Source organism: Staurois parvus, unplaced genomic scaffold (assembly GCF_062004578.1).
Source record: "Staurois parvus isolate SC_StPar_1 unplaced genomic scaffold, SC_StPar_1.0 ptg000639l, whole genome shotgun sequence".
NCBI classification, from domain to species: domain Eukaryota; kingdom Metazoa; phylum Chordata; class Amphibia; order Anura; family Ranidae; genus Staurois; species Staurois parvus.
In genome coordinates, this window is record NW_028318435.1 from 4480460 (window position 1) to 4494561 (window position 14102).

At 42.8% G+C, this 14102-nt stretch overlaps 1 protein-coding gene across 1 annotated transcript in view; it reads left to right on the forward strand.

Moving 5' to 3' along the window:
• The window catches only part of LOC149449057 (ureidoglycolate lyase-like), a 49835-nt gene that overhangs the window by 31813 nt on the left and 3920 nt on the right, over positions 1 to 14102 (forward strand). The window contains exon 14 of the mRNA XM_089693902.1: positions 4969 to 5096. Within this exon, the coding sequence (XP_089550028.1) occupies positions 4969 to 5096 (128 nt within the window). The remainder of the gene's footprint in view (positions 1 to 4968; positions 5097 to 14102) is intronic.

Genomic DNA, 14102 nt, shown 5'->3' on the forward strand with positions numbered 1-14102 from the left:
GTGGAAAATTTCAAGGGGTATGAATACTTTTTCAAGGCACTGTAGCATTAATAAACTATCAATTTTGCTTATGTTTATCAAGTATGGCCTTGGACCGGGACATTTCAAATCAAGCCTCTCTTCAAGTGTTCATTATCATTGACAGTACAACTAATTGGTATACAGTATATTTCCAAACCTTCCATTATGTTTCATTTCAACTTACTCAACTTTGATTTATCTGTGATTTTCTAAAACACTAAACCAAGTGTGGGAAAGCTTGAAGAGAAGGTGGTTTAGTTACCCTACTATGAAGAATCTAAATATTGATTGTGATAAAATTGATGTTTGATTTTAGATTCCCGCCTCTCTGTAAATAGTACATTTATGAGGGGATCAATGGAAGATGAGATATTTTTAAAGTGGTTGTAAAGGCTGAAGGTTTTTTATCTTCATGCATTTTATGCATGAAGGTAAAAAAACCTTTTGTGTGCAGCAGCTCCCCCAGCCCCCTCAATACTTTCCTGAGCCTCGTCACGATCCAGCAATGTGAATGACAGCCTCGGCTGTCCTGGGTCTCTGCCTCCTCAGTGTTAGAGGCAGCAAGCGGGAGCCATTGACTTCCGCTGCTGTCAATCACAGCCAGTCAGCCAATGAGTAGAGGGGGGGTAGGGCCAAGCCGTGGCTCCGTGTGTGAATGGATACACAGAGCAGCTGGTGCCCCCATAGTAAGCTGCTTGCTATGGTGGCACCCGACAGACAGGAGGAGCCAGGAGTGCCTGCGGGGGACCCGTGAAGAGGAGGATCCAGGCTGCTCTTTATAATTACCTGCTCTGTGCAGTGGTTTTGCAGACATACTTGTTATTTGACAAAAAAAAAATGAAACTTTAGAATCACTTTAAGCTAAAACTTAAAAACTTGTTAACAAACAACCCCTTTAATGTTGCTGCCCATTTTAAAATCCTGTTAATTATGGTCATTTGGCTTTCAATGCAGAAAACCTGGTGATAGAGTTTAGTACTAAAGAAAGCTTAAAAAGTTCCCTGCATGTCTTGACCTCTTAATACTAACCCCTGGCCCCAAGGTACATTCATGACTCTGTTTTGGTGCAATGTGGGTGAAGTGCATAAAAAAATCTGCTTGCTTCATCCTTGGTGTAGTTTTTATCTTCCATAGAGATGAATCTCCATTGGGTCAAGAACATAAAGCTTTCTGCAACTGCACCTATCCTTACTCCCCCCACCCTGCCTTCCCATCACAGCTTTAAAGTAGAACTAGAGCAAAACTTTTTTTCCCATTTTGGATAGAGAGTTCTAGGGTTATAACCCTTGTCAGGTTTTATTTCACCATCTGTGTCCCATTGGGAAGATTTCCCTTCACTTCCTGTTCCAAAGCCAAAACAGGAAAAGAGAGGAAATACTTGAAATTAAGGAGATTCCTTGGGGGCCTCCAGATCATAGGAACTTGTATCCCCATTAGTTTTCCCCTCTATTCATTTTCTGGCTACAACCCAAAATTTGGGATTTTCTTTTACTTTCACTTTCAATGATAATGTCAAACAGGACAAATAGAAAGGGTGAAACTCCTTAACCGGGGCATAGACAGCAATAATAAACGACAAGTATTCAAATCCCTCTCCACTCTAACCCCTGTCCAAAACTAAAAAAAAAAAAAGTTTTGCCTTTAGTTATACTTTAAAAATAACCTCTAAAATTAACTTGTATCTAAAGCCATTCTTTCTTAGTTTGGGATAGGGCAAGAATGGATTAAACAAAAAAACATCAGGATTTTATTTCTGCTTGGGTCTCCACTAGGTAGAATTACCCTCACTATTTATCCCGGTGACCAGAACTGTAAGTGATAGAAAAGTACTATCCATTCTAAACTGTATAGTTGTCACTGATTCTGGAACAAAGGGAAAATCCTTTCAGTGGATGCATTGGAGATTTCCTCTCATGCTTGCATAATTCCTCCATTGTCCTTGTATGTAAACAGGACAGTAAGTGAAAGGAAATGTTCCCAATAGGCCAAACAAAACGGGTTTAACTATACCTGTCTCCTTTTCTTTCCTATGTTTTATTTTAACCAAAAAAAGATTTTGGCTTTTGCTATATTATCTCTTAACCTTCACGGTTAACTAACTAAACCAAGAACCTAACCCTGAAATTAAACCCTTAACACTTAGACCCTAACACAACCTTAACTTTTAAAGTTGAGCTCTCTGAAGAAGGTAGAAGAAAGGACAAAAATAATTATCTTTTGACGTGTTGGACTGTGGCCAGGCATACAGTACAAAACTATTGGCCCTGCATTATATGTGATGATGTCAGCATACAAGGAATATACAGCATATTTCTCGACCCCTAGACCTAACCCTAACATTTAACCCTTGCAGTGCAGGGAGATCCACTGCAAAATTATTTTTTTTTTCTGGTGCCTAGAGTTTGGCTTAACGCACATGGCCTCAAGAAGGCATACAGCATGCATGGAGCATAAATAACTGGTGTATGAGATCCACAGGTGCAGCATACCACCTCCCATTGCAGAGAATGGCTGTATATTAACATACAAGGGTTTCATCCAGTGTTTGCATAAACTCGAGCAATGTGTTTCGCTGTACAATCTAGAAAGCAGACAGCCTGAACCTAGAGCTGTGCAACAGTGAACATACACAAGCTTACACGAGCGCTAGCTAAACCCTTATATAGTAGCATACAGTTATTCTTTGCAATGGGAGGCTATATGCTGCGTCTGTGGGTCCCTTATGCTGGTTATATTTTCTCTCTACAGTGAACATATACATTGATTACAAGGCAGTGAAGAGATTTACTTTAATGTCCCCTACCCAGGGCCGGGACAAGGGGTGGGCAGGAAGGGCAGCTGCCCTGGGCAAAATGGTTTACTGTAGGCCAGTGATTACTAGGTGTAGGGTCTCATAAGCTTGCACATCAGGAATGGGGGGGTGTACAGTTTGGCATCTTTGCCCTGGGCACTGGATGACCTTGTCCCAGCACTGCCTCTGTAGATAGTATACCTACACCCATGCTCACTTGGGGAAGTAAAGTGAAATACCCAGTACTTTCATGTATTGGGAGCATCTGACTCACTTTGTTTGCTCCTTTGTAAAAGCGCTGGTGACTGGTAGCTCAGGCATGCAACTTTGTCATGTGGGGTTGGGCAGAGAGAGAAAGAGGCTACCTGTCTTCATTCCAATAAGTGAACAGATCAGCAGGAGAGGGAAGGTAAGTATTAAGAGCCGTGGAGGCTAGCATTAAGATTGCTTTGCCCTGTCTGTCCATTAAAAAAGATATGATTATATACTGTATATATATATATATATATCTCCAAGATTGGACACATGATGTATACACAGGACAGAGAAACCAACCAGAAATAATGTGTAAATTATGCTCACCAGACAGACATGGGCCCCGGCTGTCGCACAAATTGCTTTCATTAATTCCCCACTAAATTGACATGTTTGTAAGTGAGAATGTGGTATAGCAAGTATGTAAAGGTGATACAAGAATACTCTCTGGAAAAAGTGCCCCAAAACACAGTCACTGACAATACGCTCTTATTTCCCTTTAAACCTTTCATCGCAAAAGTCATTTTCTATTTTGCACATATAGACTAAAATGCACATTTTTTATGTGAAAGCATACTTACCCCCCCCCCTCCAAATTATATGTTGATATATTTTATATATTATTATAAATTTTTGGTGAAAAAAAAACCACACTCAAATTATCTTAATGCTCACATACACAATATAAATTCCATTTTTTTTTGTAAAATATAAAACAATGAGGGTGCACTGAGTAGATAGATACCATTATATGAAGTCTAAAAATGTGTCCATAGACAACACTTTAAAAGCCTTTACAGCCAATCAATTTAGAGTTAAAGGATAAGTTCACCTTTTATAACATGTTACATCCATATTCAGGGTGTAACATGTTATGATTAGACCAGCCCCTGCTCCCCCGCTTTGACAGCTAGCGGCCCAGCCGTGTCACTCATTCACAGTGTTCTGTGAATGGGAAACTACAAATCCCGACAGCCTTAGTGGCTGTCACCTTGTAGTTCTCAATGAACTGCCACAGCCCTTTGGAGCGCTGTGGTAGTTCATTGAGTCTTCCTGTCAGGATATCTTCTTGCCCATAAGCAGATAAGCTGACAGATCTGCAGGAGCCCTGCATGGCACCAACGATCTGCTGATTGCTGGTGCAATGGTTTACAGACTCCTGCAACAAAAAATAATAAATGCACATTTTTTTACCTGCAAAAAAAATGTGCATTTATTTTTCTCTTGTATAAAGGTTAACTTACCCTTTAAGTATAAATGATGACCCCTAGAATTATTGCTGTTGCTTTGGCGGGTGCTGTGATACATAATGTGCAGCACAATCACCAGCTTCATATGCATGTGCAACCAATGTGCATGTTTGCATTCTGTACATGGGGACTGCGACATAAAAATTTTTTTTTGGGGTAGAGGGGGCGAGTTTGGATGTGATAGCATAGTGCAAGAGACATCACACCCCCAAGCTAGCAAGTGTTATTATATAACAGATGGAGTTAATAGCAAACTATTCAAAACTGCAAATGTGAATATGTAAGCGATAAACCACATTGAAAAGCATTGCTTGTTCTAAATCTGGCAGTGCATAAGCAATGCTACTTTTCTGGTTGTTCTCGATCTGACAATGGATAAGGGAAGCAATTCTAATTTTCTGGTTGTTCTCGATCTGACAATGGATAAGGGAAGCAATTCTAATTTTCTGGTTGTTCTCGATCTGACAATGGATAAGGGAAGCAATTCTAATTTGCTGGTTGTTCTAGGTCTGACAATGGATAAGGGAAGCAATTCTAATTTTCTGGTTGTTCTCGATCTGACAATGGATAAGGGAAGCAATTCTAATTTTCTGGTAGTTCTCGATCTGACAATGGATAAGGGAAGCAATTCTAATTTGCTGGTTGTTCTAGGTCTGGCAGTGGATAAGGCACCAAGTGCAATTGGAAGATGACAGCAGAAAAGTGACAAGAAATATGGTCCAGTCTCTTGTCCATGATGTAAAAGAAGAGCTTGGTGATCATTTGCAACTTTCAAATCTGTGAGTACAATTGGGCAGTAAAGTACCTGAAAAGCTACCACCTCATTAGTGCTTAGGCTCTGTCTAAGTTTGATGTTGACACCCAAAAATGTTAACACTTCCCTACAAGTTTGGTAGCATTAGCAATGTGTTTTGAAGAGTTTACATAGTGTCCAAAGTTTTCCAAGCACTTCTCTCTATGATGGGACCCTGCTAATCAGAAAAATAGCACTCTTCAAATGCTTGTTAAATGCTATATATGTACAGGACAGGTATTTGGAAAATGTCCCAGTGGCCAGTACCAGTCCATTGAAATGTTTATCAAACATACAGTAGGTAACTAACAATGCCTAGTAGGCTGTACAGGCAGGGCCGTGGATAAAGGGGTACCACGAGTCCTCCTGTACGGGGCCCAGGCAGCTGGGTGAATCGGATGTGGGCAGGGAGGGTGATTGGTATGGCAGGAGGGGCAATTACTGGAACTGATCCCCTGTATGGCTCTCCCTGCAGCAGCTGAAATCTGGATTCTTCTCTTTTCCCTTCTGCTTGCTTTCAGCTACTGCAGAGTAAGCCATACAGGGGATCTGTTCCAGTAATTGCCCCCTCACTGTACCCATCACCCTACCTGTGCCCCATACTTTTCACCCTGCCAGTTTCCCCTTTGTGCCCCCACCCTTGCAGTGCTGTCGACTTCCCTCCTCTCCTTTTCACCAACAGCTGCAAGCACATAATAGGATCCTTCAGGATGGAGAGTGGGGGAAGGGTCCAGTAAATAAGTCACATTTATCAGCCCTTTCCTTTCCTGAACACAATGACCGATTGGTACTGATCACTCACTGTGTTCATTCATAAATAAAGCATAGTAAACTGTTTTTCTTGGGGTAGAGGGCCCTGTCAAGTTGGCTGTATGGGGCCCTGTGGCTTCTGGATATCCTGAGGAAGTCACGTGGCATAGTGACGCAACGAGTAGATATGCCATGACGCAGCTTCCGGTCCACGGTGACGTACATCTGGCGCGGGTGCCATCTTGGCACACCCAGATGAGTCCTAACCCATGCAGTACACCCATGCATGCGGTTTTTGTTGCTGTTCAGAGAAAAGAATTGAACTTATTACAAGTGAGTGGGCATTTTTATTTAATAAAGAGGCTGATGTGATACTATATTACTACACTATGAGGGATCTTTTTTTCACTCATCATGGCCTATGGTGAGTGGTATATTTAGCTGATGATACTGTCCTGAGAGGTCTTGAGTATTGATCCACTTGTGAAGGGGTCCACGGAAGGAATACTTAGGATACTTACCAATACTGGAGAAAGATCTAAGAGTGATCTTGGAGGCTTAGCGGCCCTTTGGGTCACAGATTGAAGGTGAGGGGGCGTTGTAGCCACAAGAGGAGTGTGTTGACACCATCACAAGAAATCATCACATTTTTTTCATCACTTTTGCATGAGCTGTTTTTGCGTGCAGCACAAATTTGAAAATATTTCTGAACTTTTTATTAAGAAAAAATTATTTTAAATCATTTATATGTATTTAAGTTGGTCACTTTATTGTGTACACTAATCACGTTTGCAGTGTGTGATATTATTTAATGGGGGTCAGTGTATATTTACACGTGTTGAAGGATTATTTGAGACACCAGTCCTGCAGTTTATAACAGGACCGTTAGTCACATATTATATTGTCCACTTGAATTAGGAGCACAGTGTTGCACTTAGTTTGTTTATTTATTTGGTCACATGTGTAGAATATTTGAAAATTCTAGAAACATGGAGAGGCCTTTTTATAGGCTTTCTTAAAGCTAGAAAAACACTTCTCAAACACCTTTCTAAGAAGCTTGTGTAAACTAAGCCTAAAGAGATTAGAAAAATGGTACAGAACAGGACTTTGGAAAATATCATGTCATAACGGACAGGAGAACTAGAATACTGGTAATGGATGACAAAACTGTAAGCACTCTAGTTATGGGCGTTTTCTTCCTGATTTTATTTGCCAAAGGTTTAGTGAATCTTGTTCAGAGTTTGGCAAACCCAAACTTAGAGGCAAATCCCATTGAAATATACAGATGGAGAATCTTGATTTTAAATTCTGCCTGTTTTTAGGGCTAAAGAGGCAAACTACTGATATAAAAAAAGCATAGGAAGCTGGATGCTGCAATAATGTGGGGAGACGGTCTTTTCATGCACCTTCAAGGCCAACATAGAAAATACAAAAATCATTTAAACAACAAGCCTTAAAGTATATAATGTTACAGTAAAGTACAATTTTCATGGACAGTCTCAGTGACTGCATACACTGGCAGCACATAGTTGGTTGTTGAATTAATGTTTTGCTTTTACAATTTTCTCGACTTACATACAGCAGCACCTCAGTCTGATTCAGTATGAAAAAAGTATTTTTTTTCAGGTAGCAACCCATACTTTCATCAACAGCAATAGATTTTCTGTGATTGGAAGATGAAACTAGCCATTTTTTTGCTGAAGCTTTACCTGTGCTTACTAATTTAAAACTGTCCTGCTGTGGGCCAATTTCTACCAAGCTCCCATTAAAGATTAAGTTCACCCTTTCCAAAAAATAGCCTACCCAGTCAAGGGGCCCCAGTGAATATTAAAAACTGTGGAGCTTGTAAAGTGTTCATTAATTTTATTGTCATACCTGTAAGGAATTTGGGCACCATGAGATGTTTTTAATATCCATTGGGGCCCAAGCGGATATTAAAAACTGTGCAGCTTTGTAAAACGTTCATTCATTTTATTATCATACCTAGAGAAATTTGGGTACCAACAGAAACCTGGACAAAAACCTCAGAGCTAGCAACCCCCATATCCTGTCTTATTGCTAGGACATGAATACCATTGGTAGCTCATTCCCTGCATTACCATTAGTGACTAGGCAGGATGTGGGGGGTGCTAACTCAAAGTTTTTCATCCAGGTTTCTAGGCGTGCCAAAATGGCGTAAAAGTATGACAATAAAATAAAGAAACTTTTACAAAGAGGCACAGTTTCTTAATATCTGCTGGGCCAGCTGCATAGTCTGTTATATTCAGAAGGTCAATTTAGCCTCTAATAATTAGATCACGGGTGATAGAGCAGTGTAAAATTGGCCCGCAGATAGACTATTTTAAATGGCAAGGTTACAGCTAAATTTACTAGAGCCAGATAGCACAGGTGGTGGCTTTACTTAAAGAATAAAGATGCTGCAGAAAAAACAACAGTGTAAGACTGACCAGTAGAAATGATAATAGGCCAAAATGTGCCAAAGACAAAGAATCAAGGCAGGTGTTTCTACTACAAGAATTAAGATACTATGGATGATACAGTAAGGTAAAATTGTCCAGCAGCAAGGCAATTTTATTGAGCAAGGTTAGGTCCTACTTTACTATAGACAAAGAGCACAGACAATTGTTTTATTACAAAAACAAAGATTGCAGAGATTACTACAGTGTACAATTGTCTAAAAGCAGGACAGTTCTAATTGGAGATAGTAGGTCTAAATGGTTTATTCCTAACTTTTATTTTACCTATGGGCATGGAGGTGCAGTGAATGTGAGTGATATAATGCAAGGTCATTTAGGTGTATTCTGTTCTTGAACTTAACTTTTTCTTTCAAATGATGCATTGGCACACTGCAAACAAAGGGCATATCCAAGAACAGATGGTCGGTAACATGTGAATGTTTGAAAATCCCAAAATATCACCCATGAAACAAAAGCCCACTTTTTAAAGGAAAGCCTTACAGCAGAAAAATTGTTTTCAGGGCAGCAACTTTGCCATTTTTTCCTATGCTTTCCCTGCTACAGTTTCCAATGCACTGATATTATGGCTGCTTTGTGCCCCTCTTTTATAGTGAGACTAGAGGCTTAAACAAAAGGTCTTTATTGGCCCTCTGATCTTATTGGCCATAGTTCAAAGGCTATGCAGTGCGTTATGGTTTGTAAAAAAAAGGACTGCGAATCTTGAACTCGCGGGATATGCATCAAACCCATGGTAGCAGTGAGCCCAAACCCCTACTTTTGTAGATCCATTGGCAGCCTATTCAAATGAATTCGCATTAAAGCTGAGCTTTGGGAATTATGTTTTTTGCACTTGCATTGGGCCAGCTTAATTTGCTCAAGTATGCATATCTGATATCCAGATGGTCACGGGTGATGCTGTAAATGACTGTAGTAGTCTGCACTACATTTACTGAGAGTCATTATCTTGGGGGTTCTGTTTAGTGGCTTCCCCTTGACACACTGGAGGGGTGGGGATTGGGGATGAGGTCGTTGTTGCTCACTTGGCACCTCCGCAAATCATAGAATGCCTTGTATTTTTTTCCTTATGAATACAAGGCCAGATATGAGAAACACCTTAGATAAAAGGTTTTTGAGGGAATTCTGAGCTTGGGGTCTTTTGAAAACAATGAATAGGGCCGAAATTTGCCCTTTTCGGATGCTGAGAACTAGATTCTGGTCCAAGACCTGTTTGTAGGAAGGCCAAAATGCTAGGTACAGAGTAATCTCTGGGATTGAATAGACTGCTCTCACACCAGGCAAAGTAAGACTTCCAGATATGATAATAAATCTTCATGCATATGACTTTTCTTGCATTCAGAGCAAGGTAGAAATGACAGACTCAGAAACCCCTCTGTGCGTTAGAACCTGGGTTTCAACAAAAATGCAGTTAAAGGATAAGTTCACTTAGAAAAAAAATTAAATATAAAAAAAGTGCATTTGCTATTTTTTTTTGGAGGCTGGAAAGCATTGCACCAGCAATCAGCAGATCATTGGTGCCATGCAGGACTCCTGCAAACTCTCCGATCCAGTCTGTGGGAAAGAGGCCAAGAATATTCTGCAATAAGTCTAAGGAGGTCTGTGCACCAGGTCCTTCTAGGCCAGTTAGGTGTCAGAAGAATCGTTGTCTTCATCTCAATCAATTTTGTGGAGCAGGGGAGGTGGAATGCTTAGTGGAGGGAAGGCATACACTAGCCTGAACTGGGACCAGGGGATAGCTAGAGCATCCAAGTCCAAAGCCAGCAGATTCCTGGTCATGTATAAAAAGAGAGGTAGTGTCAGGGATCCGGGTATGACCAGAAATGTGTGGGAACACAGGTGTAGTCAGGGCTGGAGAGGTGGAATGGTCAGGCAGGACGTTTGGTACTGTTAGGCACCGCCTGGCGGCGTCTCTAGCAGCCCACAGCACGGGGTTCCTCAGGGCGCGGGGTCTAAGTCCCAATCTGCTTATTCACCAGGGCCCCTGATGGTGGGGATGGACTTGGAGCAGACTGAGACCAGGTCGCAACCCCTGAGTATGTCCGGCAATGGTAGAGAGCGTCGTCAGAGGTGTGCGGGGAAAGGAGCCCGACGTGAAGAGGCTGGCAGACCTGGTAACAGGGACAGATCCGTGCGGGATGGATGGATCGTCTGGTAGCGTAAGGCGTAGTCAGGCAGGCCAGGTCAGCAACGTGCGGGCAGCGAGGTACCGGAGCAGCAGGCAGAGAATGGTCAGGGTCACAAGCCGGGTTCAGTAACTTATGGGCAGCGCGGTACAGAGGATCAGGCAGAAGGATGGTCAGGCAAGCCAGGGGTTAAACAGGAGACAGGTTGGCAACAGAAGATTCACAGGATACCAGGTACAGGGGCTCATGGGAAACACCACGGCACTGATTGCAGGCCTGGTCCTGCTTAAATAGACCTCCTGCAATGAGCCTCAGGTAATGGCTTGATTGGAGGAGTGAGACCCTGGCTGCTGAAAGCACCCTCTGGTAGGAGCTGGTACTGCAGCCCACAGAGCAAGTGAGCCACAGCACCACCAGTGGCGAGTCCATTCCTGACAGTACCCCCCCTCAAGGAGCAGCCTCAGGACGCTCCAAACAGTCCTTAATAGAAAAAATGTTCCACCACCTGGGTCAGGTAACTGGCTGGATATCCCACTGCCCGGTGCCCGCTATTCTGCCAGATGACTCGGTGCCTGCTGTCGTGCCAGATGACTCGGTGCCCGCTGTCGTGCCAGATGACTCGGTACCCGCTGTCCAGCTTGGTGACCCGGTGCCCGCTATTTTGCCAGATGACTCGGTGCCCGCTATTCTGCCAAATGAGTCGGTGCTCGCTGTCGTGCCAGATGACTCGGTGCTCACTGTCGTGCCAGATGACTCAGTGCCCGCTGTCGTGCCAGATGACCCAGTGCCCGCTGTCAAGCCTGACGCTTCGGTACCCGCTGTCCAGCCTGATGCCTGATGACCCAGTGTACGCTACCCAGCCTGATGATCCTATGCGGCCTGATGATCCTACGTGGCCTGACGACCCGGTGCCCGCTGACCAGCCTGACGACCCGGTGCCCGCTGACCAGCCTGACGTGCCTCTGTCCGTTGCCCAGCCTGCTTCTTGCAATCCTGTGTCCAGCCAGCGCGGTACAGAGGATCAGGCAGAAGGATGGTCAGGCAAGCCAGGGGTTACAGGAGACGGTCAGCAGGGTCAGGAACAATGCAGAGGTTGGCAACAGAAGATTCACAGGATACCAGGTACAGGGGCTCATGGGAAACAAACACCAAGGCACTGATTGCAGGCCTGGTCCTGCTTAAATAGACCTCCTGCAATGAGCCTCAGGTGATGGCTTGATTGCAGGAGTGAGACCCTGGCTGCTGAAAGCACCCTCTGGTAGGAGCTGGTACTGCAGCCCACAGAGCAAGTGAGCCACAGCACCACCAGTGATGAGTCAATTCCTGACAGGTAGCTTGTTTTAGCTGGAGGCTAGGATGTGCACATCAAGAATCCCCTGTTTTTGGCATATCAGATTGAATATGTCAGGATGAAGCTACCGTTCCATTTGGTCCAGATGGTGGCAACTGAAATCTACCTGCAACATATCCATTTATGGGATGTGGATTGCAGAAATTGTTGGATGGCAAGTTTCGTTCCGTAATACAATCTGGTTTTGCTTCCTTCAAGGCAGCAATGCTTCTTGTGCCCCTTTGATGGTTGATATATGACACTGTGGTAGCATTGTTGAATTGCACCCACATTGGAGTCCCTTTACAAGGGGGGGGTCTAGTAGTGAAGGTAAATCCTGACAGCTCTGAGCTCCAAGATATTGATGGGAAATTTGGCCTCCTCCCTTGATCATGTTTCCTGAATCGTTAAGGAACGGAAGACGGAAGAATTTTCCCACTGTCCACCAGGAAAATATTTTTTTTTGTGTGGGGTGTAGAGGCATAGAGGTAAATCCAGGGAAAGAGACTGCTTTTCCATTTGGATAGAACATTTTGTTAGAGTGTTCGTCAATGGAATTGGGCAAAGGGCACTGCCTTGAAGGAGGCAATAGACCCAGAACCATCCTGGCAAATCTCAATGTGGGATTTCCTTTGTATCTCTGTAGTTGAGCACGAGCCCTTAGAGAAAGACCTATGCTTAAGATGTATACAAAATTAGGCCTAGATACTCAAGGTGCATGTAAGGCTTAGGAGTAGAATTTTTAAGCTGATCACCCAGCCATATACCTGAAGTAGTTGAATTGACATTTGGACATTTACTGAAGGTTGCAAGGGGGATAAATCCTTCAGGAGCAGGTCGTTCAGATAGCCTGTCACCTGCATACTCTTGAGTTCTGAGAAGGGTAAGCAAGGATACCTAGGGAGGGTTTTGTTGCCTCTCTGAAGAAGCAAAACATTTTCACTTGTGTAATGAATTGATCAAGTGCCCCACCAAACAGGCGTCTTCTTTGATTAGGCATACGTGTGAGGCATCTCTTGAAGTCAGGTTCAGCTGTCCAAACTCTTATCAAGAGAATCCTGTGCATAGGAACAAAGATATTTGTCTCATGACATGTTCCAGGGCATGCACACTAAAAAGAAGAGCAGATGCTCTGCAACTGCACAGTCCTGATAGAGAAGGTCATGTTGATTGTTCTTTGTCCTGCTCCAGCTAGCTGTGGTTTGACATTCACACCAGCAATAGCTGGTTGCAGGGCTGGGCCTGCCAGGGTAAAGAGAACTTTTAAGTGCGTCTCAATTTTCTTATCCATAGAATATTTAAAATATGAACCATTGAAGTACCGTGAGATGTTTGTTTAGGCCAAAAACAGCAATGCCAACCTCATAAATAGCCCACTTCTTTGTAAACTGTTTTTCAACTGGATAGAGTTTAGCAGTTTTTTGGGGGAGTAAAAATCTTTTAAGAATCCCTACATAAGCAAACCTGCTCCATAAGATCATTGATTAGACTGTGGAAAGATGTCTGGTGGCCTTACCTCTATATCTCCACACTCTCAGTTACCCCATTTCTACAGCTATCTAGGTTCTTTCATATGGACCAAATTTGGTAGAAAGAAATTGTAAGATGTTGAGCATAATTGAGCTTCGCTGTCCTTTGATGAGCTGAAATCTTCATACCAGCTGCCTATCTCCCACCGCTACAGTTTCAGGCATGCTTGTCAAGTGCAATTTGGGGCTATCTGGTTCTCCCTTTAGCCAACTAGATTGGAATTGATGTTAAGAGATTATGATGATATCACTAAGCCATTGTCCACTATATACAAGCGACTGTTTCCAGAACAGGGTAGGCTGCTGCAGGTCTGCTGAGCAGTGTCGGTTGCTGATTAGTATGAATTGTGGGATGTTTTTTTCACGAGATTTGTATCGGCTAGATACCAACTAATCCATTATAAATTTCTGCACAGAGTCTATTTTGACCCTGACCTAACTTGCAAAAATGTACAGGTATTAATCTTCTTTATGCATTGCTCCCATACCCATGTCAAGTTTATTCCCATTTTCTGGGATTGCCCGTCTATTAAACAGTATTGGGTAGATGTATTGGTCTGTATTCAGTTGGTTACTATCCCTCTCACTTCTTCCTTTGGGGTATGCTTTCTTGGTTTAATATGTACGATAGCACCTACACTAGATATTTGTACTTTGCTTATGCTATTGATTTATTATGCTATGAAGCTCTTTATTTGGTCCTGGAAGAGGCCACTGCCTTACTTCTATAGCTCAGAACACTCTGGTAAAGAAGTCTCTGCTCTTTTACAAAGCTACTTTTTCAAT